Here is a 24,163-nt window from a genome sequence, read left to right as displayed (position 1 = left end):
TGCAGATTCCTTAGGAATCCCGCGCCCTGCCTGGGAGGGGATTTGAAGAGTGATTTCTGAGACCATCATGGACTCGGACTGAAGCTGATTTTAACGAGGAAAGGGGCACCTTTCTGACCTGTGGGAATCCTGGTGCCCCTGCCCAGCCCCCCTCCTGTGCGTGCTCAGAGGCTGCACCACGCCCGCAGGCAGGGCTGGGTGAGCACACGCGGGAGGGCAGGCAGCCCCAGGAAAGAATCCCTATGGTCGATTTCAGGCACCAAGACATGAGGGGCGGAGTGAACCGGTGCTTTGGGGCCCACGCAGCACTCGGGTGTGGGGGGAGCTCGAGGCTGTGACGCAGGCAAGTTGCTGGGCCATGCTCCCCCCCCCCCTCCCCCCATCATCTCCCTCCAAGGGGCAAGATGGAGCTCACGCTGCAAACCCAGAGAGGACCAGAGACAAATGGAAACCAACATTTTATTGACTCTCCTCACCCCTCAAAATCTACTCCAGCAGATTCTGCTGCGGGCATGGCAGACACGGGTGTGACCAGCACTCCCCCAGCGCCTGCTGCATGGCCCACAGGAGAGGATGGCTCCTGGGGCCAGGAGGACAGTTAGCCATGAAGATCCCAGAGGTATAATTCATTTCTCTTACAAAAAACAAAACCAGAAAAACACGTATGAAACCTCAGGAGTGTCCCAGCACTCGGAATTTAAATATAAAAAAGGGATCATAAGAAAACAGTTAAAAAGACAAAACCAACAAGGCCACCTCCAGGGTGGGGGGGGGAGGGGCCAGCCCGCCCCGCGCTGGCCAGCAGCGCGTCACTGGAGGAGGTGCAGGCCCCAGTCTAGCAGCAGCGCCAGCAGCAGCAGCCCGGACAGCTTGCGGCCCCGTCCCTGGTGGGGGGACACCTGTGAGAGGAAGGGGAGAGTGAGGACCACCTGGGGGGCTGGTGGTCAGCCCTGTGGGTGAGTGGGGTGTGAGGGGAAGTTGGTAAGGCGGGTGAACAAGGGCATCTCCCGCAGGAACCGGGCTCTGGGACCTGGTCCAGAGAGAAGGGCAGGAGGTAGGAGAGGCAAGTGCCCCTGAGGACAGGCCGAGGGGTGGGGGGCAATCCACTGCCGGTGGGAGGACGGGTTGGGGGTTGGGAAAGCTGCTCAGGACAAGCGTCCCCTGCCCTGGCAGGTGAGTGAGGAACCAGAGGAAGGTGTGGACACAGGTGTGGAGCAGGCAAGGCACCCGAGGGTCCGTGCCCGGTCAGCAATCCCAGTCTCAACCCAGAGGCCTCTGGGACCAGGCAGAAGTGGGTGGAGCAGGCGAGACTAGCACAGGGAGTGGGGGACTGGGGCCACAAGAGGAATGCTTTACGGAGCAGCTCCGCTGCCCAGGCTTACCCAGGCCCTGAGGATCAGGAAGCTCCAGAACCTTCTGTTCCCCCTGAGGTAAGGGAGGCCACCCATAACACTGGTAAGGACCACCCTCAGGCCGGTCTGGTTGTAGGTGTGCGCGAAGCTGTGAGACATATGGGAGCGGGAGCGGCCATTACCACGCGGACAGGGCAGAGGGCCCCCTCTCCCCGGCCCCCCACGCCCACCCTCGCCCTCCTCCCTGGGCAGCTCCGCAATGAGGGCCTCTCTCCATGCTCCATGGGCTGTTTCTGGTCCTCAGTTCATCTGACTTTCTGTCTCTGTTGTTGTCCCCCCTGCCAGCGCACTGGCGTCTGGCCTTGCGCTCTGGACCTGGCCACGTGGAAAACCCTCCACTGCCCACAGCCCGAAGAGGCGGGTCCCGGGAGCAGGTCCTCCCTCCAGAGAAGCTGTTTGAAGACAGGCCTGGGCTCCCCAAGAGAAGGCAGCCTCCCTGAGACCAAGGGACCGCACCCGCTTGGGGCCTGGTCTCAAGTAAGGGCCCTACGGCCCCCCCTGAACAACCCCATGAGGTCTGAGAACCCTCAGGGAGGCTGGCCAATCGTGAGCGTCTCCGCTGGGGCCTCGGGCAGCACCATCGGAACCCACTCAGCATGTCCTGTCATTCAAGGTCCTGCTGCCGGCAGCCGAGGCAGGAAGGACGAAGCGCGACGCTGGGCTGGCGACGCTGGGCGGGGGCCGGTACCTGTACATGGCCATCCAGGGCACGTGGGCAAAGCGGGGCAGCGTCCATCTCACTTCCAACTCGTCCCCAATGAAGGCCAGCCGCATGGCCACCTCGTGAGGGAGGGCTCTGCGAGGGGTGCAGGGAAGGAGGGTGGGTTGTGCCGGTGACGCACACCTAGGCCCACCCAGCCAGTGGGGCCACAGGTTCGAGGGGCGCAGGGCAGGGAACCTTCAGGCCTCTCCTTGGCTCCCACCTCGCTGCAGACAGCCATCGAGGTCTGTCCACCGGGGGCTCCAGAAGCGGGGGCAGGGGCTCTGGTCTGGTCTGAGCCCTCAGCTGGGGTAGGACATGGAGGCATTTTGGGCCTTGGAGCTGGGCAGGTGGGGGGCTGAGCCCCCCAGATCACAGGCTGACTTCGCACAGGGGCCTCACCTTACCCTCCTCCTCGTGGGGAGGTGCTCAGGGACCTGGTCCCTGGTCCCCAATCCTGAAACCTCCTCTACGTCATCACCCCTGAGAAAGGAGGGGTTGACTAGCCCACTCTCCCTGAATAGACTCCTTCATGGACATGGAGGCTCCACTCCCCCCAGCTGCCCAGTCTGACATCCTCCCCTCCCCCTTGTGTGCTGGGCGGGTCGCAGCCCTGCTCTCAGGGGTTTGCCCACACATTCCATCCCAGTGACTAGGCAGCTGCCTGGGAATTCCCAGCCCAGCACAGCCCGGCCACCTGCCCAGTCTCGGGGCCATGCTCTCTCTGCTCCAGGAGCAATGGGGGCGGGAGGGTGGGGAGGGCTGGCTGGCACCAGGGGTGGGCCGAGGTCCCACCTGCATGCCGATACCCGATGATGTCCCCTGCTGTCATCTACAAACGGGTGGGTGGAGGAAAAAGGCACATGGTGGGTCCCCCCGGCCCTAACATCCCAACCAGCCCCACCCCCAAGTCCAGGACCTAATGACTCCGGGCCCTGAACTGATCCTGGGCACGTGCCCTCTCTGCCGCCCTACCAGCCAGGGCCGGGAGCTGCAGCTGAGCCTGAAGCGGCCTCAGGCTACCTCGATCCCTCTCTTAAGAGGCCTTTTTTTTTTTTTTTATTGATTTTTTACAGAGAGGAAGGGAGAGGGATAGAGAGTTAGAAACATCGATGAGAGAGAAACATCGACCAGCTGCCTCCCGCACACCCCCTACTGGGGATGTGCCCGCAACCAAGGTACATGCCCTTGACCGGAATCGAACCTGGGACCTTTCAGTCTGCAGGCCGAAGCTCTATCCACCGAGCCAAACCAGTTTTGGCAGGAGGCCTTTTTTAAAAAAATATTTTTTTATTGATTTCAGAGAGGAAGGGAGAGGGAGAGAGAAAACACCCATGAGAGAGAATCATTGATCAGCTGACTCCTGCACTCCCCACATTGGGGATCGAGCCCACAACCCAGGCATGTGCCCTGACCAAGTATCGAACGGTGACCTCCTGGTTCAAGGTCGCCGCTCAACCACTGAGCCACACCCGGCCTGGCTCTTAAGAGGCCTTGGTGCAGTGGTCGCGGTCATGGGGGGTCACGGGGCCGGGAGGCACTCCGTCCCAATCCACAAGCTTGAGGCACTGGATGCTGGTGCCTAAGGTCCTGGGATGCTCTGAGGTGCCCTCCGTGCAATGGGGTCAGAACAAAGCTCTCCTGCCCGGGCGCTGGCCTCCACGACCACACCCGGGAGTTTCCACCCTGGAGCCTTGCCCGGAACCCAGCAGGCCTGCTCTCCTCACCACCCCCCAGGTCCCGGACGAGGAATGGGGAGGGCGGGGCCCGCAGACAGCCGGTGGGACCTACCCGAGGGGCTCAGGCGAGTACTGGAGGAGGCTGGTCACGCCGGGATCCTCCACCGCTTGCAGCCCGTGCTCCTGCAGGAAGGTGCACAAGATGAGGCTCCTGGAGAGGTGTCCTGCTTGAGACATGTCTTCTCTGGGGAAGAAAGACACACACAGGCTGACTGACGCCCTTACCTCCACCCTCACCCTTGCCCCCTCTGCTAAAGCCATCATCAGCCTCTTCCCCCAGGTCCCCCAGCATGAAGCCCGCCACACGCTGGCTGTGTGCCTCTGGGCAAGTCACCGAACCTCTCTGTTCTCCACCATACATTTCTAAAGTCAGGGATCTGAGAATGATTCATAAGGGCTCTTGTCTTTTCTCTTTGTGAAAGAAAAAAGGAATCAGCGTATAAATATAAGAAAGGCTCTCATACTGGCCCCCAAGAGGCAGCTGGCAAACTACAAGACCCAGGTGTCTATTGTCACAATAGTGACGGAGGCTGGGGCCACCTGGAGCACGGCCCCTGGGCACCGCCGTTTCCCCTGAGCGGGAAAGCAAATAGCTAGGGGAAAGCAAATAGCTAAGTGAGGGGTCGTCGTGGGCAGCCCCGATTCCACGGGGACCCTGCCGATCTCCCGGGCTCTGTAAGCACATTGACACGATTTCAAACGTGGGACCCTCCTCACAGAGTGGTACAGCCTCCGTTCTCCACCATCTCAGCAAGGCTCTTACCTCCCCGCCCCCTGCTCACAACCAGTTTCCCTAAGCCCATCACGACACTCCCGTTCTCACTTTCCCAGCATGCCCTGCAGCTAGTGATGGGCATGTAACCCATCCTGGTCGATGAGGTCTCAGGAGTCTGATGTGGGAGTTGAGAGGGAGCAGACACGGCCTGGGCAGCCCTTCCCCTCCCCGCTGCCTGCAACCCGGACGTGAAGGCTGGAGCTGCAGCAGCCCTTTTAGGACACTGAGGTGTCGAGGACAAGAACGACGACCGTGCTGAGGACACAGAGCCAAAGTGGAGAGCTGGCTCCCAGCGGGCAGTCCTGGAACAACAGAAAAATACAAGCCACTGCCCGCCTGTGCGAGAAAAAAAACCCAATGTGCTCAAATCACCATTCACCGCCTTTCCCATTCCTTGCAGCCAAAGGTCCACCTGTTAAACTGTGAACGCCCACATCAATCCCTGTTCACGTCACCATGTGACCGCTGGGTGAGCCTCTGCCCTGGCTGAACATCATTTACCATCCCCCCGCCCCCCCCCCCACTGCTGTACCAGACGGCCGTGGGGCCAGAGGAGGAGGAGGAATGGAACCAAAGAGTCCGAATTCACGTCCCCGCTCTGCCATGGCGCCCCGTTCTCTCATCTGCACGGCACCCACAGCCCCTCGCTCGGGGGTTGGAGGGGAGGGGTCCCCTGCAGGTGCCTTGAGCAGAGCCTGGAGCACTGAGGGAGCAGGCGCTAACCATTAGGGCCTTTGCATATCCTTATTATCTTCTTACAATAGCATCCGGGGTTTTTAAACGGGTCTGACTCCGCACGTTGGCCTGCCCCGAACAAGGAAGGAGCAGAGCCCCAAACCTCCCGGCTCCCAGAGTGATGGCGGCAGGCTGCACGGGCACCCACCCTCCGGGGACTGAGGCTGGACAAGCTTGCGCTCACCACTTGCTCCAGCATGAAAGGGGGAGGGTGCAGAGGCGAAGGGGGGCCAGGGCTCCCGGGATCACAGAGGGAAGCTGTGGGTCCCCAGGTGTCCGGCGAGTCCAGACAGGTGAGTCTCAACAATGCACCCAGAAGGCAGGCAAGGGGATGGACGGGCGTGACGTCAGCGAGGGCGCAGACAGGCGTGAGGGCCTGGCCTCTGAGAGGGGAAGGACCGCATAAGGACAGCATTGTTCTAGGGCAGAACTGCTCCGAGTGTTTCCCAAAGAGGGCCGGCCGGCTGAGTTTCCTGAGCGGGAAGCGCAGTTTTACGTCTGTTCCCGATGGCAGCCCCGCGGAAAGGCAGCGGAGCGGGAGCGGGAGCTGGGCGGGGAAAGCAGACACGTAAACACAGCCACAATGGCTCGCAGAGCCCGCGGCCTGGCATCTGCCGGCGCACCTGTCAGGACAGCCCCTGCCCGGGGGAGCTGGCAGGCCAGGCCCAGCACCGCACCCCGGGGGGAGGGGCGCTGCTGCCAGCCGAGGGACCTGCAGGCGAAATGTTAAAAGCCTGTAGGGCGAAGACGCAGGGACGCCCCCAAACCATCGGCCTGCACAGCTGTACAGGGAAGGGCACGGGACAGTTCTAAGGGCCTAAATCAGCCGTGGGCAAACTACGGCCCGCGGGCAGGATCCGTTTGAAATGAATAAAACTTAAAAAAAAAAAAAGACCGTACCCTTTTATGTAATGATGTTTACTTTGAATTTACATTAGTTCACACAAACACTCCATCCATGCTTTTGTTCCGGCCTCCGGTCCAGTTTAAGAACCCATTGTGGCCCTCGAGTCAAAAAGTTTGCCCACCCCTGGCCTAAATGCTGTCAGCAATTTCAGCACCCAGCGCTGGGTGTGTAGATCCCCATCAGCGCCAGGGGACGCTGAGGGCAGTGAAGGTGGCCCCCTGCAGTTGTTCATGACACGTCACCAGTATGGTCTGAAGCCACCGCTGTGGCCAGAGCTGACTTCTTAGCCTTATTATTGGGGGGCAGGGAGGGGGGAGCGTTGGCTGCTCAAAGTGAATGGCCCTGACCCCAGGCAGCCAGGGGCGCTGGCCCCCAGCCCTGACACTCATTTCACCACTCCTTCCGGCAACTTGGCCCGTCTGAACAGAGAAAGGAGAACTCGGGAGGAGGGGCCACTGGTACCAAAGGAAAGAGGATCGAGCGAGACTTCAACAGAGACACCCGACTGAACGTGAGCGATGAGAGGAAGCCGCGGAGAGGATGGAGGATGGAGGATGCGCCGTCCAATCCGGCAGGAGGAGAGGGGTCCTTTTCGTAAAAGGCCAGAAGGAAGCGCCGGGCAGATACGAACATTCACGAAGAGAAGCAGCTCTTGGAAGTGCCAGGAGTTACAACAGCGGTTCTCAACCTGTGGGTCGCGACCCCTTTGGGGGCCGAACGACCCTTTCCCAGGGGTCGCCTAAGACCATCGGAAAACACATATATAATTACATATTGTTTTTGTGATTAATCACTGTGCTTTAATTATGTTCAATTTGTAACGATGAAATTGGGGGTCACGCCCTAACTGGTTTGGCTCAGTGGATAGAGCATCGGCCTGCGGACTGAAAGGTCCCAGGTTCGATTCCGGTCAAGGGCATGTACCTTGGTTGCGGGCACATCCCCAGTAGGAGATGTGCAGGAGGCAGCTGATCGACGTTTCTCTCTCATCGATGTTTCTAACTCTCTATACCTCTCCCTTCCTCTCTGTAAAAAATCAATAAAATATAAAAAATAAAAAAAAAGAAATTGGGGGTCACAACATGAGGAACTGTATTAAAGGGTCTCGGCGTTAGGAAGGTTGAGAACCACTGAGTTACAAGGTTCCAGATCCAAGACCAACATACAAAAACCTACCGCAGCCCTAAAGGCAACCAGGAAGTATCAGGAGAAAAGAAACACATCTTTCCAGGCTTTGATCAGGCACGGACCTCACAAAACACGCTTAAACTCTGGAGAAAAACGGAAGACTCCGGCCCAGCCAGTGTGGCTCAGGGGTTGAGCGCTGAGTGTCGACCAATGACCAAGAGGTCACGGTTCGATCCCCAGTGTGGGGTGTGCAGGAGGCAGCCAAGCGATGATTCCCTCTCGCCATTGATGTTTCTTTCTCTCTCTTTCCCTTCCTTTCTCTGCAATCAACAAAAACCTATTTTAAAAAGAAAGAAAACGTAACACTCCATTAAAGACAGAAAAGACCCAGATGAATGGAGACAGCTCTCCTGGGTGAGGGAGCAGGGCACAGGCTGCAGGCAGTGTGCGCGCACACGCACTTGAGCTGGTGTTAGGCGGATTGTTGAGGAATTGTGACCAGGAACGCTGCCTGCGCCCAGGCCCCAGGGGGCTGGTGTCTATGAAAATGACCATTTCCCTGGGAAAGCAGCCCCAGCCCTCATTTGCATCCGCCTCCGGGTTCCCCCTCCCTCCACCCCAACCCCCTCCGCAGGCTGAGGCTGCTGGGTGCTCCCCTGGAAACCCCTCCCTGCTGGGGCCTCGAGGGGACCTCACTGGGCCTGGGGTCTCCAAGCCTCACCTTGACCCACTGTCCCCACATCCCTCCCCCACCCCACCCCCACCCGACCCCGCAGACAATCCCAGAAACCTTTGGCAACAAATGGGGCGGCACCACCCCGCCAGTCCTACAGGGCAGGTGCCTGGCCAGGGACAGTGACCGCGGGAGGCTTGGCCAGGCTGGGGCTGGGGCCTGAGTGGTCTGAGCAGTTGCCAGGGTGGGTGAGCAGTGGGGTGGGGCCTCCCCCCATGGACTGAACTGTTTCGGGGCAGGGTCTGAGTCTACACCTGAGTCTCAGCCTTCCTCCCGGCTGAGTCCCACTGCGGACACTCCGGAGGGCGGGGTTCCTGGTTAACATCCTCACCCACTGGTCACTTGCGGTGTGAGCCTGGTGGAGGCACCATGCCCTTATTTGTAAAATAGGGAAAATGCTCCCCAAACCGGGCTCCTTTTCCAGGCAAAAGCCAGCGGCGCCGTTATAATCCTGGCAGGTGTCCGAGCACCTACCATTGTCCAGGCCTGACCTCAGCCCTGGGTATGGGCCCCTTACGTGCTCCCCAGCCAGGCCGGACTGGCCTTGGGCTCTAGATCTGGGCAGAACAGAGTGTGGCTGGGAACTGGGGCAGGGTCCCTGCAGCAGCCTCCAGCCCTGGTCCTCCCGCCTGTGGCCCCAGCCCCTGGCCCAGGCCCGTGCGGTCTGGGCACCTCCGCCCGGCCCCGCTGCCCGGCCTTGCTTGTCTCTGACCTGATTCCTAGACGGCAGTCTGCGATCTGCCCGTCACAGGTCCACTCGGCTCCTAGTCCCCAGGGGAGCCAGGCCACCCGCTACCAGGGCCCTCTCCTCACCAAGGCCGCCTCGCCAGCTCAGCCTGCCCCCCTAATCTTGGACCCTGTCCCTGCCACACTACGGACGCTGTAACTGTGCCCGATGTGTCATGGGCCGTGCCCGCTGGCCACCATCCTGGCTCCTCTGCTTGGCTCACTCCTCTCTCCTCACTCAGCTTTGGAACTCGGCACAGGGGCGAGATTTGCATCCTAAAGAGCTCGCTCTAGCGTCCCCGTCCCAGATCCTAGAGTCAGGTGGGGGCACCAGGGCTCCCACAGCCGTCTCTGCTCCCTCCGTCTCCAGCCGACCACATGGGCGTGGCGGGTCCTGCACCTGTAACTTCGAGCAGGGACTCGGGGCCAGGCTGCGGGGTGTCCTCCCTCCTCACTGACACTAGCAGCGCCTGCCTCTCCGGGCTGCTGAGGGGACAAAGGGGCGGAATCCCTGCTGATGAGCCAGGCTCAGCGTCAGCCGGCAGCACAGGAGCGGCCTCCGTCATCCCGACTCAGCACAGAGCAGAGCAGTGCTTGTCGAGTGACTAGGCAAAGGCCTCGCAGCTGCGCATCCAGGAGCCGGGCCTGGTTTTAAGCATCTATTTTTTCCAACAGATTTGCAAATACGTGGTTTAAAGCCCTTCCTTGGTGAAAGGAAGGCACACCTAGCCGCACGTCCCCACCCACCCAGACAGCCCACTCCTTACCCCCCACACACACTCAGTGGAAAACACGGCCAGGAGCCCTGTTTTGCCCACAGAGATCAGGATGCAAATCTCGCCCCTGTGCCGACAGCCGCCCCCACGCTGTGAGGACACCTGCGGGCCTCGGAGGACACAGCTGGCCTGCTTCCGGTAAACAGCTCTGCGCCAGCCACCAGCTCCCGGCCTGGCCTCGGTTTCCAAACCTGGGAAATGGGGAGATGCCATCTCCCTCCCAGGCTGCATGAAAGCTGAGTGAGGAGAGTTCCGGTGCAGCACACAGTAGGTGTTCTGCACAAGACAGAAAAGCCAGGGTTGCAGAAGTGGGGGAGGGGTGTCAACCTCCTGCTGGGGGACCTACAGACCCAGGCAGGACTCTGACCATTTCAAAAATGGCAGACCAAGGTACAGAGGGCGGAAGGGGCCAGATGGGCCACAAGGAGGTCAGTGGAGGGAGATGCTCCTTCCAACAGGCTACAGGTTCACAGGCTGTGCCCTGCCCCGCGCACGCGCGCGCACACACACACACGCACACACACACACACACACTGGGGCACTAACAGCAGGCCCCTCCTCGGAGTGTGGACCCTCTGCCTCCTTAAGCCCAGCCTGGCCATGTGTCAGCCAACCAGGAACAGGTAGGTCATGGCCCCAGCAATGCCACCTGGTCACTGGGTCCTGGGCCAGGCCAGTGGCTGTGGGGTGGGCCTGGCTGGGGAGCCCTGGTCCTGTCTTTTCCAGGAGGGCTTCCACCCCCCGTCCCAGTCACCAGCCCTGCCCCCACCCATGAGTGGGGTGATGCCCCGGCGGATGGAGCACCCACTGCCCACAGCATCGGGCACACGCTCGAGCAGAACGGCCTTGACCTCAGCAGGAAGGCCTGGGTTCCGTCCCAGCTCTGCCACTGCAGTGCGACCAGGACTAACCTGAGCCGCCGTGACAGGGCCCTCTGCAGGCAAACAGCACCCCAGGTCTGTGAGGAGGAACAGATTCAACTGTGGCCCTCAGTGTGCCTGGCAGGGCGCCAAACAACGCCGCTAAGGAATCCACAGAATCCGCAGGTCGGAAGGAAGGGAGCAGTCATGAGGGGCAAGACGGCTGTGGGGTCCCCTCAGGCAGCATCCAAAGTCGCTAATGTACGTAACCTCTGACTTCAGAGACGCATCCGACAGAGACCCCGACGCATCCCGGCGGCCCTGGAAGGACACTCGCGGGTCTGGAGGTGTCCATGAGCCAAGATCTTGAAGGCGCGGCTACAGGACACAGCGGGAGGGAACAGTTAGTTTGTAACCGTGCTGCTGCCCTGAGTAAAATGCAGACTAAACGGACACTTCTGTCTGCACAGATCAGTCCAGGAGCCGGTGTCTCTGGGACGGGCAGGAGGGAGACTTGATTTTTATTACATATTAGTGGCCCGGTGCACGAAATTCATGCACATTAAAAGGGAATTAATTAGAGGAAATATTTTAATATTGCTACTTGCCCTTTCTCTATAATAGAAGTGTCAGAGATGAAAGAGAATTAGTAAAATGTATATGAAAATCTTCCTCCTGTCACTGGAGTCTGGGGCACGCCAAGGGACCCAGAGTCAAGTCCCACCCACCCGTGTGCACCTTGAAATCACCCAGCCAGCCTCACCCCCATTGGGCAAGATCCAGACCCAGCCGGCCCCACCCGTCAAGCCCTGCTGGGCGGAAGGTGCAGCCTCAGGTCCCCCGCCCTGGCCCAGTGCCACACAGCCTCAGGTCCCTGCTGATCACTCGTTACAGGAACCCCGCGTCTGCTGTGTGCGCAGCCATGTTGTGTTACGGGAACCCCGCCTCTGCTGTGGGCGCAGCCATTTTGTGACGGCGTGACGGAGTGAGGGTAGATTTGCATATCACCTCTTTATTATATAGGATGCTTCTGTGCTCTGGAACTTTCACTTTCATGTGTGTGCAGCCATCACTGACTCAAAACTAAAGCAAAACCCAGCGGGCATGGCTCCGTGATTGAGCACTGATATATGAACAAGAAGGTCACAGTTCGATTCCAGGTCAGGGCACATGCCCGGGCTGTGGGCTCGATCCCCAGTAGGGGGCATACAGGAGGCAGCCGGTTGATGATTCTTATCATTGATGTTTCTCTTTCTCCTTCCCCCTTCCTCTCTGAAATCAATAATAATATATTAAAAAAAACTAAAGCAAATATAACTGTTTCAAGCCCTAGCCAGTTTGGCTCAGTGGATAGAGCACCGCCTGCAGACTGAAGGGTCCCGGGTTCAATTCCAGTCGGGGCATATGCCTGGGTTGTGGGCTCAATTCCCAGTGGGGGGTGTGCAAGGGCAGCTGGTCAATGATTCTCTCTCATCATTGATGTTTCTATTTCTCCTTCCTCTTCCTTCCTCTCTGAAATCAATAAAAACAAACAAACATTTAATTTAAAAAACGCTGTTTCAAGTTGATAGCTTGACTTGGTCTGAAATGGAGCTGTTTGTCTTTTATAATTTTTATTTAATTTTATTGATTTCAGGGAGAGAGAAACATGGATGTTTGTTCCACTTCTAATGCATTCATTGGTTGATGCTTGTATGTGCCCTGACTGGGTATCTGGAGGAGGCAGAGCTGTTTGTCTTAAAGGTCTATTTCAGTTATCAAGTACCCCCCGCTACCACCCCCGCCCTCCACCCCCCTCCTCCCACTCCCCCCGCACCTGGAGCGGAAGCCCATACTCCAGACTCCAGCGCGGGCCATTCTGAACCTGCAGATGCCCAAACAGCCTGTTTCAGTGGGCGGGTTCCCTTCCCTGAGTGATGGAGAAATCATGGGGGAAAGGGAGGGAGAGATAAGTAAGGAGAAAGGTATTTCAAGCAAAAAGAAAGTTTTGGAAATTGACCTTGGGGGTGGGTGGGGTGTTCACAAACTTGGAACATTGTGGCTTGAAAGGGACTCTTGAGGCCCCGGCCCCTGGGTCCCGGCCTTCACCTGCAGCACGGCCTGCCCCCTGGAACAGCAGTGCAGGTGCTGGCCGACCCCCGCCCCCCCCCCCCCCCCCGCCCCCTGGTGCCTGCTGAGCCTCCCCCTGGGCTGGGTGGACCAGGGCAGGAAGGCCAGTCCCAGCTTAGCTTCTGGCTGCGGTGGCCTCCCCTAAGGGCGGCGCTCCCAGGGCCTGTGCCTTCACGCTCTGGGTGACGCCCACCTCCTTTCTATTTGCATCTGCTGAGTTCCACCTCCCTCAGCAGGAGGGGGCACTGTTCGCCCCCTTTCACAGATGGGGACCCAAGGGGGTTGAGGACGGAAATCCAGGGCCTCTTCGCCACAAAGCATAGATAGCACTCACATCCGGGCTCCACAAACACTCTGACGCAGCAACCTGGGTCGCTACGCTCGGAAAAACACGTCACCCCACCTGTTGGCATCCTGCCCTTGAGCCCACGCGCGGTGGGAACGAGGCCGCACGGACATGTGCACATATACAGTCTGAACCCTGCGGGAGGGTCCCCCCTGTACACAGATGAGGAAACTGAGGCTCAGCAGGGAAGGGCTAGGCCTCCCACTCCAGGCACTTCCTTTATAGCCACAGTTCAGGTCAGAATTCGGCAGGAGCTGTTCAGGCCAGATTCACTGCCAGGCCCCGGGGTTGCCCTGGGGACCTCAGCTTGGAGAAAGCCAGCACCCCCTTCCTCCCCAAGTCCGCACGCGGTGGCAGGGGGCCCCGGGGGAAACAGGAGGTGGGTCTGGGTGGGTCTCCACAGGAGATGGAAAGAAGGCGCGGTGAACGGCACAAGTGAGGAACCAGCTGTGACACCTTTTATGCAAATGTGTACATATCACTGGTTAGGTACATTTTTAAAAATATTTTTAAAATTTATTTATAGGAAGGGAAAGGGAGATAGAAACATCAATGAGAGAGAATCATTGATGGGCTGCCTCCTGCACACCCCCTACTGGGGATCGAGCCCGCAACGTGGGCATGTGCCCTGACCTGGAATTGAACCCTGACCTCCCGGTTCATAGGTCGACCACTGAGCCACACCGGCCAGGCTGGTTACATACATTATGCACAAATGGAAACACAGAAGGTCTGGAAGGAAATGTGTCTCGTACTGGCTACCTCTGGAGGGGCTCATGGAATTCCTGGGGTAGTTGGCAAGGGATGGAGGAAGACTTCAGTGTTCTAATGAGTGTATAATTACTTCTACAATTACCCTATCATCCCTCACCCAAACCCAGCGGTTCACGTGTGGACTTTGTCCTGTGTCACCCTGGACATGTGACCACCTCTCTGATCATTGTTTCCTCAAAGGCACAGGGAGGAGGACCCACCCTCAGCCTGGGGACAGGATTGAAGACTCCAACCACTGCCGTAGCCGGTGTGGCTCAGTGGGTAGAGCTCCCGCCTGCAAACTGAATGGTCCTGGGTTCGATTCCGGTCAAGGGCACGGACCTTGGTTGCAGGCTCCCTGGCCCTGGTCGGGGTGCATGCAGGAGGCAACCAATTGATGTGTCTCTCTCACATCGACGTTTCTGTGTCTCCCTCACCCTTCCACTCTCTCTAAAAATCAATGGGAAAATATCCTCAGGTGACCCTGAAACCTTCAGCAAGACAGAACGAATCGGTTCCTGTTTCCAATTCTACCTGAGAGCGGTTTCAGGTTGCGTGGTAACCCTTAGGAACTTGAAAAGACACAGGTGTGTGCGCGCCGCCTTCACACCTGCCCGGAGACAAAGCTGTTTCCGCTGTTTGTGGGGTTTAGGAGAGGAAAACGGCCCTGTGGTCCCCTGGGCGGTCTCCCTCCAGAGAAGGCCGCTCGGCCCCGGGCTGTGCTGGCCTGGGCAGGCAGTGCGGAGCGGCTGCCCGAGGACACCGGCTGGGCCGCGGACACTGGGCTGGGGGCCTGGGTGCTCGGCTGGCTCGGCCACGGACACGGGACACGTTCCTTAGCCCCTCTGCGCTCTGGACTAAGTCCTCGCCTGTGAAACAAGCGTCGGGGAGATCCTTTTCTGTCTTTTCCTTCTTGATTATCTATAAAAATACTCCAAACTGCAGCAGCAGTGTAACATTAATAATCCTCTTGACAACAGGTTTTGAGAATAATTTTTTAAAATATATTTTTATTGATTTCAAAGAGGGATAGAAACATCAATGATGACAGAGAATCATCCATCGGCTCCCTCCTGCACGCCCCCTACTGGGGATGGAGCCCACAACCTGTGCCCTTGACTGGAATCGAACCCAGGACCCTTCAGTCCACTGAGCCCAACAGCCTAGGGCTTGAAAGTGATTTTAAGTCAGTTTGCTGTGGTTGGCCTGAGTGTTTGTGTCCCCCACTCCCACCCCCAGTTCCTATGTTGAAAACCTAACAGGCCTCGGGCTTTAGGAGGCGGGCCCTTGGGAGGTTCCGCCAATAGGATTGGTGCTTTTCTGAAAGGGGCCCTGCCCGTCCTCCTGGGCGGAGATGGAAGTCAGTGGCGCCCAGAAGTGCGGGAAATAAATCGTGTTGCTCATGAGCCACCCAGTCTGTTATGATAAACAGTTCAATGAGATGAAGAGAAGGTGGGGAGGGGGGAGGAGGGGCAGGGCAAGAGAAACCCAGGGGTCACGTTCTCCGAGTCACAGGGGATCCCAGGACCTGGGGGACACCGGCAAGCGGACCCCGTGCTTTCCCATCGCCACTGGACAGTCAGGTGTCGGTGCCGATGCCGCCTGGCCCGCCTGGCCCGCCAGGTAAGTGTAACGAGCACGTGTTCACAGTGGCCGAGGGGCGATCCCTGCGGAGCCCAGAGGCAGGCAGCCCTCGGGGTCTCCTCCTCCCAGGCTGGGGTCTCCCTGCAGTGCCTTCCAGGGCCTCACCCACCAGATTCTGACACCCCTAGGGCCCACCCCTCCACCCAGACTCACCCCAGCCCTTTTGCAGCCTCAACCCCATCTTTACACCTTCCCTCGGCCTCCGCAGGCTGGCATGGGGGGGGGGGGGCTGCTCCCTCCTCCAGGCAGGCCTCAGAACCCAGCTGCTCCCCACCAATCAATTGCTCCTCATCTTCCTGGTCCCAGCACTTGGGTAAACAGACCTGGCTGGGCACTTAGCCCATTAAAGTCTCATTAAATGTTTCCTTGTCCGTCCGCCCCAGCTCAGCGCAGGCCCCAGTGAACACGGGCAGCTCGGTCACAGAGTGTGGGAGCTGGGCTCAAGGTGCCGGGCAGGCCCGGCTGGGGAACCCTGGACTGGACACACCCTCACCTTCTGCAAAAGGGCAGGCGTGGGACCTTCTCGGGGAGGCAGCTGTGAGCACTGCTCACCCATGGGGAGCTGGCGGCCCGGGAGCCGGGAGCTCCGCCCACGCTGGGCACCCAGGGTCAGACCTGGGTCGGTCCGTGGAGTCGGCAGCTCGCTCTGCCCTGGCGGGGGGAGGGGGGGGCGGGGCTCATGAGGGGGCCCTTCTGAGCTCCAAACCAGACACACAGGTCACCTCAAATCTTAAACTTCCAGGTCACAGTGAGCCTCCCAACAGCCAGGTGGGATTTTCTTTGCTTTTTTTGTTGGTTGATGTTAACCCTCACCTGAGGGTATTTTTCCATTGATTTTTAGAGAGAGGGGGAGAGAGAAAGACAGAGAAATATCGATGTGAGAGAAACCCATCGATTGGTTGCCTCCTGCACGAGCCCTGACCAGGGCCCGGGCCAGGGAGGAGCCTGCAGCCAAGGTACAAGCCCTTGACCAGAATCGAACCCGGGACAATTGGGTCCGCAGGTCGACACTCTAGCCACTGAGCCCGACCGGCCAGGGCGGCTTTTCTTCGCCCAAGAACGTGCACGTCCTCTGAGCCTGGTGACCTGGTGTCTTCTCCAGCCGCCAGAAAAACAGGTTTACCGAGCGGGGCCGCCAGGCCCGCGGTGTTTTGTGTTGTCACATCCTAATGTTGACTCTAGGAAAATCAGCTGCTCTCCCTGAGCCGCCCGGGGCAGCCCCGGCCCCGGCCTCACTCCTGCTTCAGGGCCAACAAAGACGACTGGGCAGCGGCAGCCCGCTGGCCGAGCTGGCCCCGTGCTGGCCGTATCAGCGTACTTTCCCGTATTTCTCCCAGGGAGCCCAGCCCCAACCAACCCTGGCAGGACAAAGGGATGAGGGGGCGGCTGCACGTGTCCACTCCGGGCGCGGCAGGCTTCCTGGTGGCTGCCAACAACAAGCCCGAGCGCCGGGGACTTCCTCAAAATTGTTCTGAGCAGCGGGAAAAGCACTCTGTCCGAGGCAGGGGGAGCAAGGAGCCATTCCTCGCCCCCAAACTTAGTGGGGTCACTACCAACAGGATGCTTTCGGGTCAGCGTCAGGACACAGCTGGATGGACCCCTTCCCGGCCCCCCTTCTGTTCACTAGAGAGACAATCACAAGCGCACACACAGCTCACTGCCTTCCTGCAGCTCAGGGAACCCGGCTTTTCACCCACCGCCCGCCTGAAACGGACCACAACCGACTGCATCGGCCCCCCGCCCAGCTCCTCCCAGGCCCAGGCTGTGTCTGGTGCTCCTGCTCTCAGGGACCCGCGGGCTGGCTAAGTCACACCAAGTGAGCCCACTCGGGCCGTTTCACACCGTCTGTCGGGTCCTGAAGGCAGTGAAATAAGGGCCCAGGACAGAGGAGGTGGTGGGAGGAGAGGGAGGGCAGCACCTTTACCCCAGGCCAGTGATGGCGAACCTTCTGAGCTCGGCGTGTCAGCATTTTGAAAAACCCTAACTTAACTCTGGTGCCGTGTCACATATAGACATTTTTTGATCTTTGCAACCATAGTAAAACAAAGACTTATTTTTTATATTTATTTTATATATTTAAATGCCATTTAACAAAGAAAAATCAACCAAAAAAATGAGTTCGGGTGTCACCTCTGACACGCGTGTCATAGGTTCGCCATCACTGCCCCAGGCAATCAGAGAAGACTTCTCAGAGGAGGCGGCCATTGAGCCTAGATGGCAAAGGATGATGAGAGTGACACCCACAGGGGGCGTGCTGAGCGTATCCCTCCACTTGTTTTCAGCCTCACACCATCCCATGGAAGGCCTCACGGGATCCCTGGTGCTTGGAGAAATATCCCTGCGGAGACAGGTCCCACCAAAACCAAGATCAACTGGCGGCCAACTCAGAAGGTTTATTAAATGTGTCTACCCAGCTGGCGTGGCTCAGTGGTTGATCGATGACCTATGAACCAGGAGGTCACGCTTCCATTCCCTGTCAGGGCACATGCCCTGAGGTTGCAGGTTCAATCCCCGGTAGGGGAGGGGGGCGTGCAGGAGGCAGCCAATCAATGGTTCTCTCTCATCATTGAGGTTTCTCTCTCTCTCTCTGAAATCACTGAAAATATAATATATATCCCCCTGCCCAGGAAGACATTCTGAGGCACTGGCTAAAAGCCCGCAGCTTGGAAGCTGGTCTTCCTAGATACTTCAGACATATTAAAACAAAAACTAAAAAAAAAAAAAAAACAACAACAACACCAAAAACACAAAAAAGCTAGCAACACTAAACTTGTACAGTCTAAGGTTGGTGGGCAAGACTGGAGAAGCCACAGCTAAACGCGTGTGACCTTGAGGTTCAGAAGATGGTGGGAAATCCCCCAGCCCCGCAGTGAGGAGGGAGGGGAAGGTGGAGAGGTGAAACAGCAGGAGGAGCAGCACTCAGCAGCCAGCACCCGGATCTGGGCCCAGCCTCGGCCTCGGACAGACCAGTCAGGGAACAAATGCAAAACGGTACCAATGATACAAAAACGTGCCGCTCCTACACACTTCTTCCTGAGGCATGCCCCAAAGCAGCAGAATACGGTTAAAGTGTTAACTCCAGGGCGCCACTAGCAGGGAACACCGGGGTAGGCGTTCTCCACACCTGGTTGGAAACCTCACGGACCCATTTTACAGAAAGAGCAAACTGAGGCCCCGCCGCAGAATAGCCCATCTGAGACCACACGGGTGAAAAGCGACTGAGCAGAAGAGGGTTTTTGCTTGGCTTCCGGAACGTGGCTCTGAGCCTTCAGCCAGGCAGCACGTAAGCTCCCTCCTGGAACCTCGCAGTCTCTCCGTCTGTGAAAGGGGACCCATCCCAAAGCCGCGGGGGGAGCGCCACAGCCTGTCTCTTCCTAATGAGGGAAGGACAGGGCTGAGCACCTCCTTGCCGGGAGCCCGAGCCCCGCCGACCGACGGAGAGAACACTTTCCGGAGCCCCGACAGCAGGTGCGCGGGGAAATGTTACATCGGCAGCAACACAACAAAAACAGCACCGTCCCCCCCCCCACCCCACCCCGCGGGGCTCGGGCAGCAGAATTACAGTAACAATTAACAACCGGTTTACAAAACGATCCGCGCCCAGGAGCGCCTGCCTGAGCTCGGGGCCGCGGCAGGACCCCTGCGGGTCACCGGATGGGACACGGACCGACCGGCGCTGACTCCGGGTTCCCGGGAACAGGCCGCGGCCGCAGCGGTTCGCACGCCGCCCCCCGCGGGCGCACCTGCGCTGGTCGCCGGCAGGTGAGTGGCGGCCGCGCCAGTTCCCGCTGCGGACTTCCCCGCGCCCCGTCCTCCCCCCGCGCCCCGTCCTTCCCCGCGCGCCCCGTCCTTCCCCGCGCGCCCCGTCCTCGGGCGCGTCTCTAACTCCCGGCAGGTGCGCGGCGACTGGCGGCACCTCCGGTCCCGCGGGGACGGTGCCCGACGCCATCTTCCCTTTTTAGTGGACGCCCGGCCGGCGCTCCCGCGTCCTGGCCCGGTGCGCACGGAGGAGGCGGGTGCCGGGCCCGGAGGCCGCGCGGGAGGGCGGAGCGGGACGACGAGTCATCGGGTCCTCCCGGCGGGGCACTTAGGGGCCGCCCCTTCGCTCGGATGCGGAGACGAGGCCCGCGGGGACCCCAGATCCCCGCCAGAGAGGGGGTGTCTCGGAGCCAGGGTCCCGCAAGCGCCACCCCCGACAGCTGCTGGGGCAGACGCACCCGACACGGTCTCCGACCTTCCAGCCGCTCGCCACCCAGGGCAGCGCCCGAGGCTTGGGTAAAGGGGCCAAGGGGCGGGCGACGGCGGGGTGGGGGTCCCGGCAGGGAAGGCCGGGCTCGGACTCACCTGGCGTCGGTGGCGGCGGTGCCCAGGGTGGCGGTGCCCGCGGCGCTCCAGCCAGGAGGCGTCTGGTGCGCGCGGCGGCCCGCGCTGCTGTATAAACCGCCGGCCCCGCCCGGCCGCCCCGCCCCCGGCCGCCTCCGTCGCCGCCGCGCGCCGAATCCGGGATCGCGAACGTCCCAATCGCTACAGTGTCGCGGCTACTTGTTGACATGTCTCCCCTCCTGCGCTCCGCGTCCCAGCTCGTGTGCGTGCGGGGTGCGGGGTGCGGGGTGCGGGGTGCGCGCCGCGGGCCGGGGACACCTGTGGACGAGCCCGGCATCCTCCGTCCCGCAAGCGGGGCTCCGGGCGCGGTGCGCTTCGTGCCGATTCAGCAGGACGCAGGCTCAGGGAGGACGAAATGACTCGCTCAATAAAAACAGCGAGAATTCAGCGCCCCAATATTCACGCTCTTGGTGCTGGAAGCTCCGGGAGTTCGGTCCTGTTTTGGTTTTAAATTTTCTTATTGTGGTAAAATACGCATAAATTGTACCACCTTAACCATTTTGACGTGTACCGCCCGGTGGCGTGAAATACTCAAAACGTGCAGCCGTCGCCGCCTTCCATCTGCGTAACTTTCCATTGAGTGTAAGACCCCGGTACCCACGAAACAACCCGCTGTCTGGCTTCCTCCACCCGCGCCCCCTCCCCGCCCCATCCTTCCCGCTGCACCACTCACAGCACCCCCGTTTTCCTGCCTCCCACAGCGGGGTCTGCCAGCCCCACTCAGGGGTTCCTGGCCCCAGGGGGAAATGGGGGACTGAGACCGACCCCAAAGGCCCTGAGAGGGAAGAGAAATCAGAAAGGCTCCTGGGGGGTGGGCCCAGCGGGCAGGTTGGGGAGGGGTGGAACCTGGCGGGGGGGGGGGGGGGGGGGAGGGTCTCTGTTGGAGGTGGAGGGGCTGGAATTACAAAGTAACCATTGTCCCAGGAACACAACAACAGGCTGTTTACATCCGTCCTGCAGCCTCCGAGGACCGGAGCAGCGGGGGTCCAGGGGGCTCCCTGCTCCTGGTTCTCTCACTTGCTACCTGTTGGGGTCCCCTCGCCCCTTCCCGCCTCTGAACAGACCAGTGTAACCTACTTTTCCCTCTGTGTGCTCATCTGAGAAACGGGAGGACAGCACCCGACATCCCTCCCACCCCCAACCCCCAAGCACACCTCCTACCCCCACCCCTAGATCCCCAGGCTGGGCGGGGAGAGTCAGAGAAGATAATCCTAAAATGTTTCCAAACTCTGCCTCCCCCTCCCTGGGAGCCCTTCTGGCCTCACATGACTTTGTGATCCCCCCACCACCACCCTGCTCCAGCCCCACAAAGTCTGGATGGCACTGACCCTAACAGCCACAGGCTGCCTCCCAGGCAGGAGCCAGAAGCCTAAAAATAGGGCCTCTCCCCAAATTCACTCTGCAGATGGAAACACAGACTCCGGGGAGGGTGACCCTGGGGCCCAGGGGCCCAGGTGTGTGAGAATGTGAAGGCACAGTGCCAGGCACACCTAGGTGCTCTGTGAGCATTGGCAAAACTGGTGGCGGGAGGAGGACAGTTTGGGGACAGATGGGAGATAGGAAGGCCCGAGGGAGGGGTAGGTGAGAATGTCCTTGCAAGGCCTGGAGACAACATGCTGATCCACGGACAGGAGGAGGAAAACAGCTTTTGAATAAGAATTGGGCCTGCGGAAACCCTGGCTTCTTCCCAGTCCAAAGTAGGCCTTGGGGCAGAAGGTGAATGACAATAGTAATAACAGCAATAATGGCCACTCCCATCACCACCACCTGTTCAGGTCCCCCAGTCTCAGGACTAAGCACCTTTTCTGATCTGGAATCCTTACAACTGCTGCCTGGAGCTGGCCACCCCCCTCCCCCCCCACAGACACCAGAGCACCCCCAGGGGTCAGTGCACAGGCAAGAGAGAACTTGTAACCCCATTTACAGATGAGAAGACTGAGGCTCTGAAGAAGGAGGCCACTTACCAGAGCCCATCCAGCCTGTGGGCAGCAGTCGTTCAAGCCCAGGTCTCCCCACACCTCCTGCCCCCGCCACCCATCCACGGCTGGCCCCAGCTGCCCAGGCCTTGGTTTCCCTTTCTCCACGGGGAGCTGCTGGCCTTCCCAGCGCCATGGGACTGTGTGTGGATCCTGCTCTCTAAGAGGAGGCCATGACCCAGTGGGGCAGCCCTTTCTTCCCCGGGGGCCCCTTCCCCAGAGCCCCTCCTGCTGAGGCCATGACCGCTGCCCAGCAGGCCTTGCAGGAACCGACATAGGGTAGAGTTCTGTCCTTGGTAGGACTTTTTTTTTTTTTATCATTCCCATAACAAATACTGAATGGCACCTACACTATGCCAGGCAGGGCGGTAGATAATGGGGATCTAGAGATGACACAGTCTGATGGGGGGCCCATACCCAAGTGGGGGAGACAGTGGAGACAGGGCGCTGGGCAGTGTGGCACAGGCCACACTCAGAGGGAGAGCGAAGCTGGGGAGGGCATGAGAGTTGGGGGGGTGGGGGCCCTTAGCCAGTGGTCAGGGGAGTCTTGTAGGGTCTGACCTCAGTGTGGGGAGCTGATATAGGGTTAAGCCTCGGACTGACCTGTGGGCAAAGTCACAAACAAGTCCCAGCTTAGAGGGCACAGTCCTCTTAAGCATAATTAGGCTTGACCTTATGACGCTCCCTAGATCTTACCTGGGAAGCTAATGGGCTGAGGGAAGTGCAACAAGAACAAAAACAAGTGAAACTCACAAGAACAGTGTAAACAAGTGAAACTCACAAGAACTGTGTAACTATGGAAACCACTACCTTGTTTACCTCTCACTATAAAATAAAGGCTCAGCGTGCCTGGGGATCTTTCTCTGTGGCCTCAGCCAGGCACAGGGAAGATCCACGGAGACTAAGGAAAGCTAGAGAGTTCTGAACGCTGTCTCTGTGTAAAACATTCTTCGCCGATTCCGTCCACACCTTTGGGACCCCCTGGACCCGCTGGGGCTGGCCCCCAGCATATGGCGCCCGGACAGGCCGAACAGGATTCCCCTAGGTAAGGCCGCTGCACTAGGGACGGATAGGACTCCACCATAGGAAGAGGGTGGATAGTTTTCGCCGACTCCGTCCACACCTTTGGGACCCCCTGGACCCCATGGGGTTGGACCCCAGCATTTGGCGCCTCGAACAGGATTCCCCTAGGTAAGCCCCTTGGCACTTGGGACGGAGAGGACTCCACCATAGGGCGCTGCAGACCCCCCTATAGAGGATAAGTAGGGTAAGTGGGTGGATAGTACAGAACTTAGATTGAGAAGATGGGCCATACTGAGTCTAGAAGAAAGAAGACTCTGTATTGATCTTTAGAATGAGAAGATGTGCCATACTGAGTCTAGAAGAAAAAAAAGACTCCGTATTGATCTTTTAACATGTCCATGCTTTTCTGAGTAAGGAAAGGTGCCGGAAAGGTAAATGTAGAGGCATGGGAGAAGGTAGGCCCAAGGAGCCTTATCCTTAACCCCACTGCAGCCTTTCCACCCCGGGAAAGTGCAGGATTGGCAGGCTCTCCCTGGGGTGATAGATCAGGACTCAGGTACTAGCGGAAAGCACCAATCTTACTCTTAAAACGGATACAAGAGAGCATTTGGGGTTTTTCTTTTGAATGCCTGCTTTGGATTGAGTAAATGCATTTTACTTAGTTTTAACATATCAAAGTTAGCTCTCCGGATCTGTAAGTAGGCTGGGAACGTTTTCTTAACCAGGCTAACGGGGCAGGATTCGGCTTTTAAAAAGTAAAAAATTTTATTATAGACTATTGATTTGCATGCTTAAGGAGTTAAATTTTCAGAAGGTAATCTCTTACAGTTTTTGCATGTTATTATAGAACATAACCCTTGTTTTCTTGAAAAAGGTACATTAAATCTTAAAAGTTTGCCAAAAAGTTAATCAGAACTTGGAAAAAAAAAAAGTCAGCAGCAGGAAAAAATTGCCTCTAAAAATTGTTTCCCCTTGTGGAAAACGGTATTTCATTTGCTAGAGCCTTTAGGAAAGGCCAAGGAGGATAGATCTCCCCTTGCACCCTCTGCTCCTAAAGAGGAGCAGAAAGAAAAGGAAAAAATGGGAGGAATGGCCTTCATGGCCCCCTCCATATGCTAATCTTGAATTGTTTAATTCTCCGTGAATAGAATCACCTGTGTAAAAAAGGCCAAACTATAAAGAAATTGGAATATTAAGAGGTACTCTTTTAAATCAGGCTGAAAAAAAGAGTGCCATGGTCACCTCAATGTGGTTTCTTGTTCAAATTTTTTTTTATTTCTTTTTTTTTAAAATATATTTTTATTGATATTTTACAGAGAGGAAGGGAGAGGGATAGAGAGTTAGAAACATCGATGAGCGAGAAACATCGACCAGCTGCCTCCTGCACACCTCCCACTGGGGATGTGCCCGCAACCAAGGTATATGCCCTTGACCGGTA

At 58.4% G+C, this 24,163-nt stretch overlaps 1 protein-coding gene across 2 annotated transcripts; it reads right to left on the bottom strand.

Annotated features, from left to right (window-relative positions):
* Nucleotides 1–445: 445 nt before the first annotated feature.
* On the bottom strand, nucleotides 446–19,737 carry BIK (BCL2 interacting killer). 2 transcript variants are annotated; one of them, XM_070408017.1, is made up of 5 exons: nucleotides 19,688–19,737; nucleotides 3,904–4,035; nucleotides 2,101–2,208; nucleotides 1,383–1,500; nucleotides 446–899 (listed from the first exon to the last, which is right to left on the bottom strand). In XM_070408017.1, exons 2-5 carry the CDS (start codon nucleotides 4,026–4,028, stop codon nucleotides 810–812), a joined length of 441 nt encoding a protein of 146 aa, XP_070264118.1. In that variant the 5' UTR covers nucleotides 4,029–4,035; nucleotides 19,688–19,737; the 3' UTR covers nucleotides 446–809. The 2 variants fall into 2 exon arrangements, with proteins under 2 accessions (XP_070264118.1, XP_070264117.1); XM_070408016.1 differs by lacking the exon at nucleotides 19,688–19,737 and adding an exon at nucleotides 4,675–4,751.
* Between the last annotated feature and the right edge of the window lie 4,426 nt (nucleotides 19,738–24,163).

Source organism: Myotis yumanensis, unplaced genomic scaffold (assembly GCF_028538775.1).
Source record: "Myotis yumanensis isolate MYYU_CA2020_CCGP unplaced genomic scaffold, mMyoYum1.0.hap1 SCAF_3, whole genome shotgun sequence".
NCBI classification, from domain to species: domain Eukaryota; kingdom Metazoa; phylum Chordata; class Mammalia; order Chiroptera; family Vespertilionidae; genus Myotis; species Myotis yumanensis.
The sequence above is the reverse complement of the archived record's forward strand: the minus strand, read 5'-3'. Positions and strand labels throughout refer to the sequence as shown.

Bases quoted from the DNA above. Each gene is read 5' to 3' on its own strand.
- BIK (XM_070408016.1), bottom strand. The intron at 2,209-3,903 runs GTAGGTCCCACC...CACCCCTCGCAG, and splicing joins TACTCGCCTGAGCCCCTCGG to AGCCCTCCCTCACGAGGTGG. The intron at 900-1,382 runs GTAAGCCTGGGC...TTCCTCTCACAG, and splicing joins TCCTGATCCTCAGGGCCTGG to GTGTCCCCCCACCAGGGACG.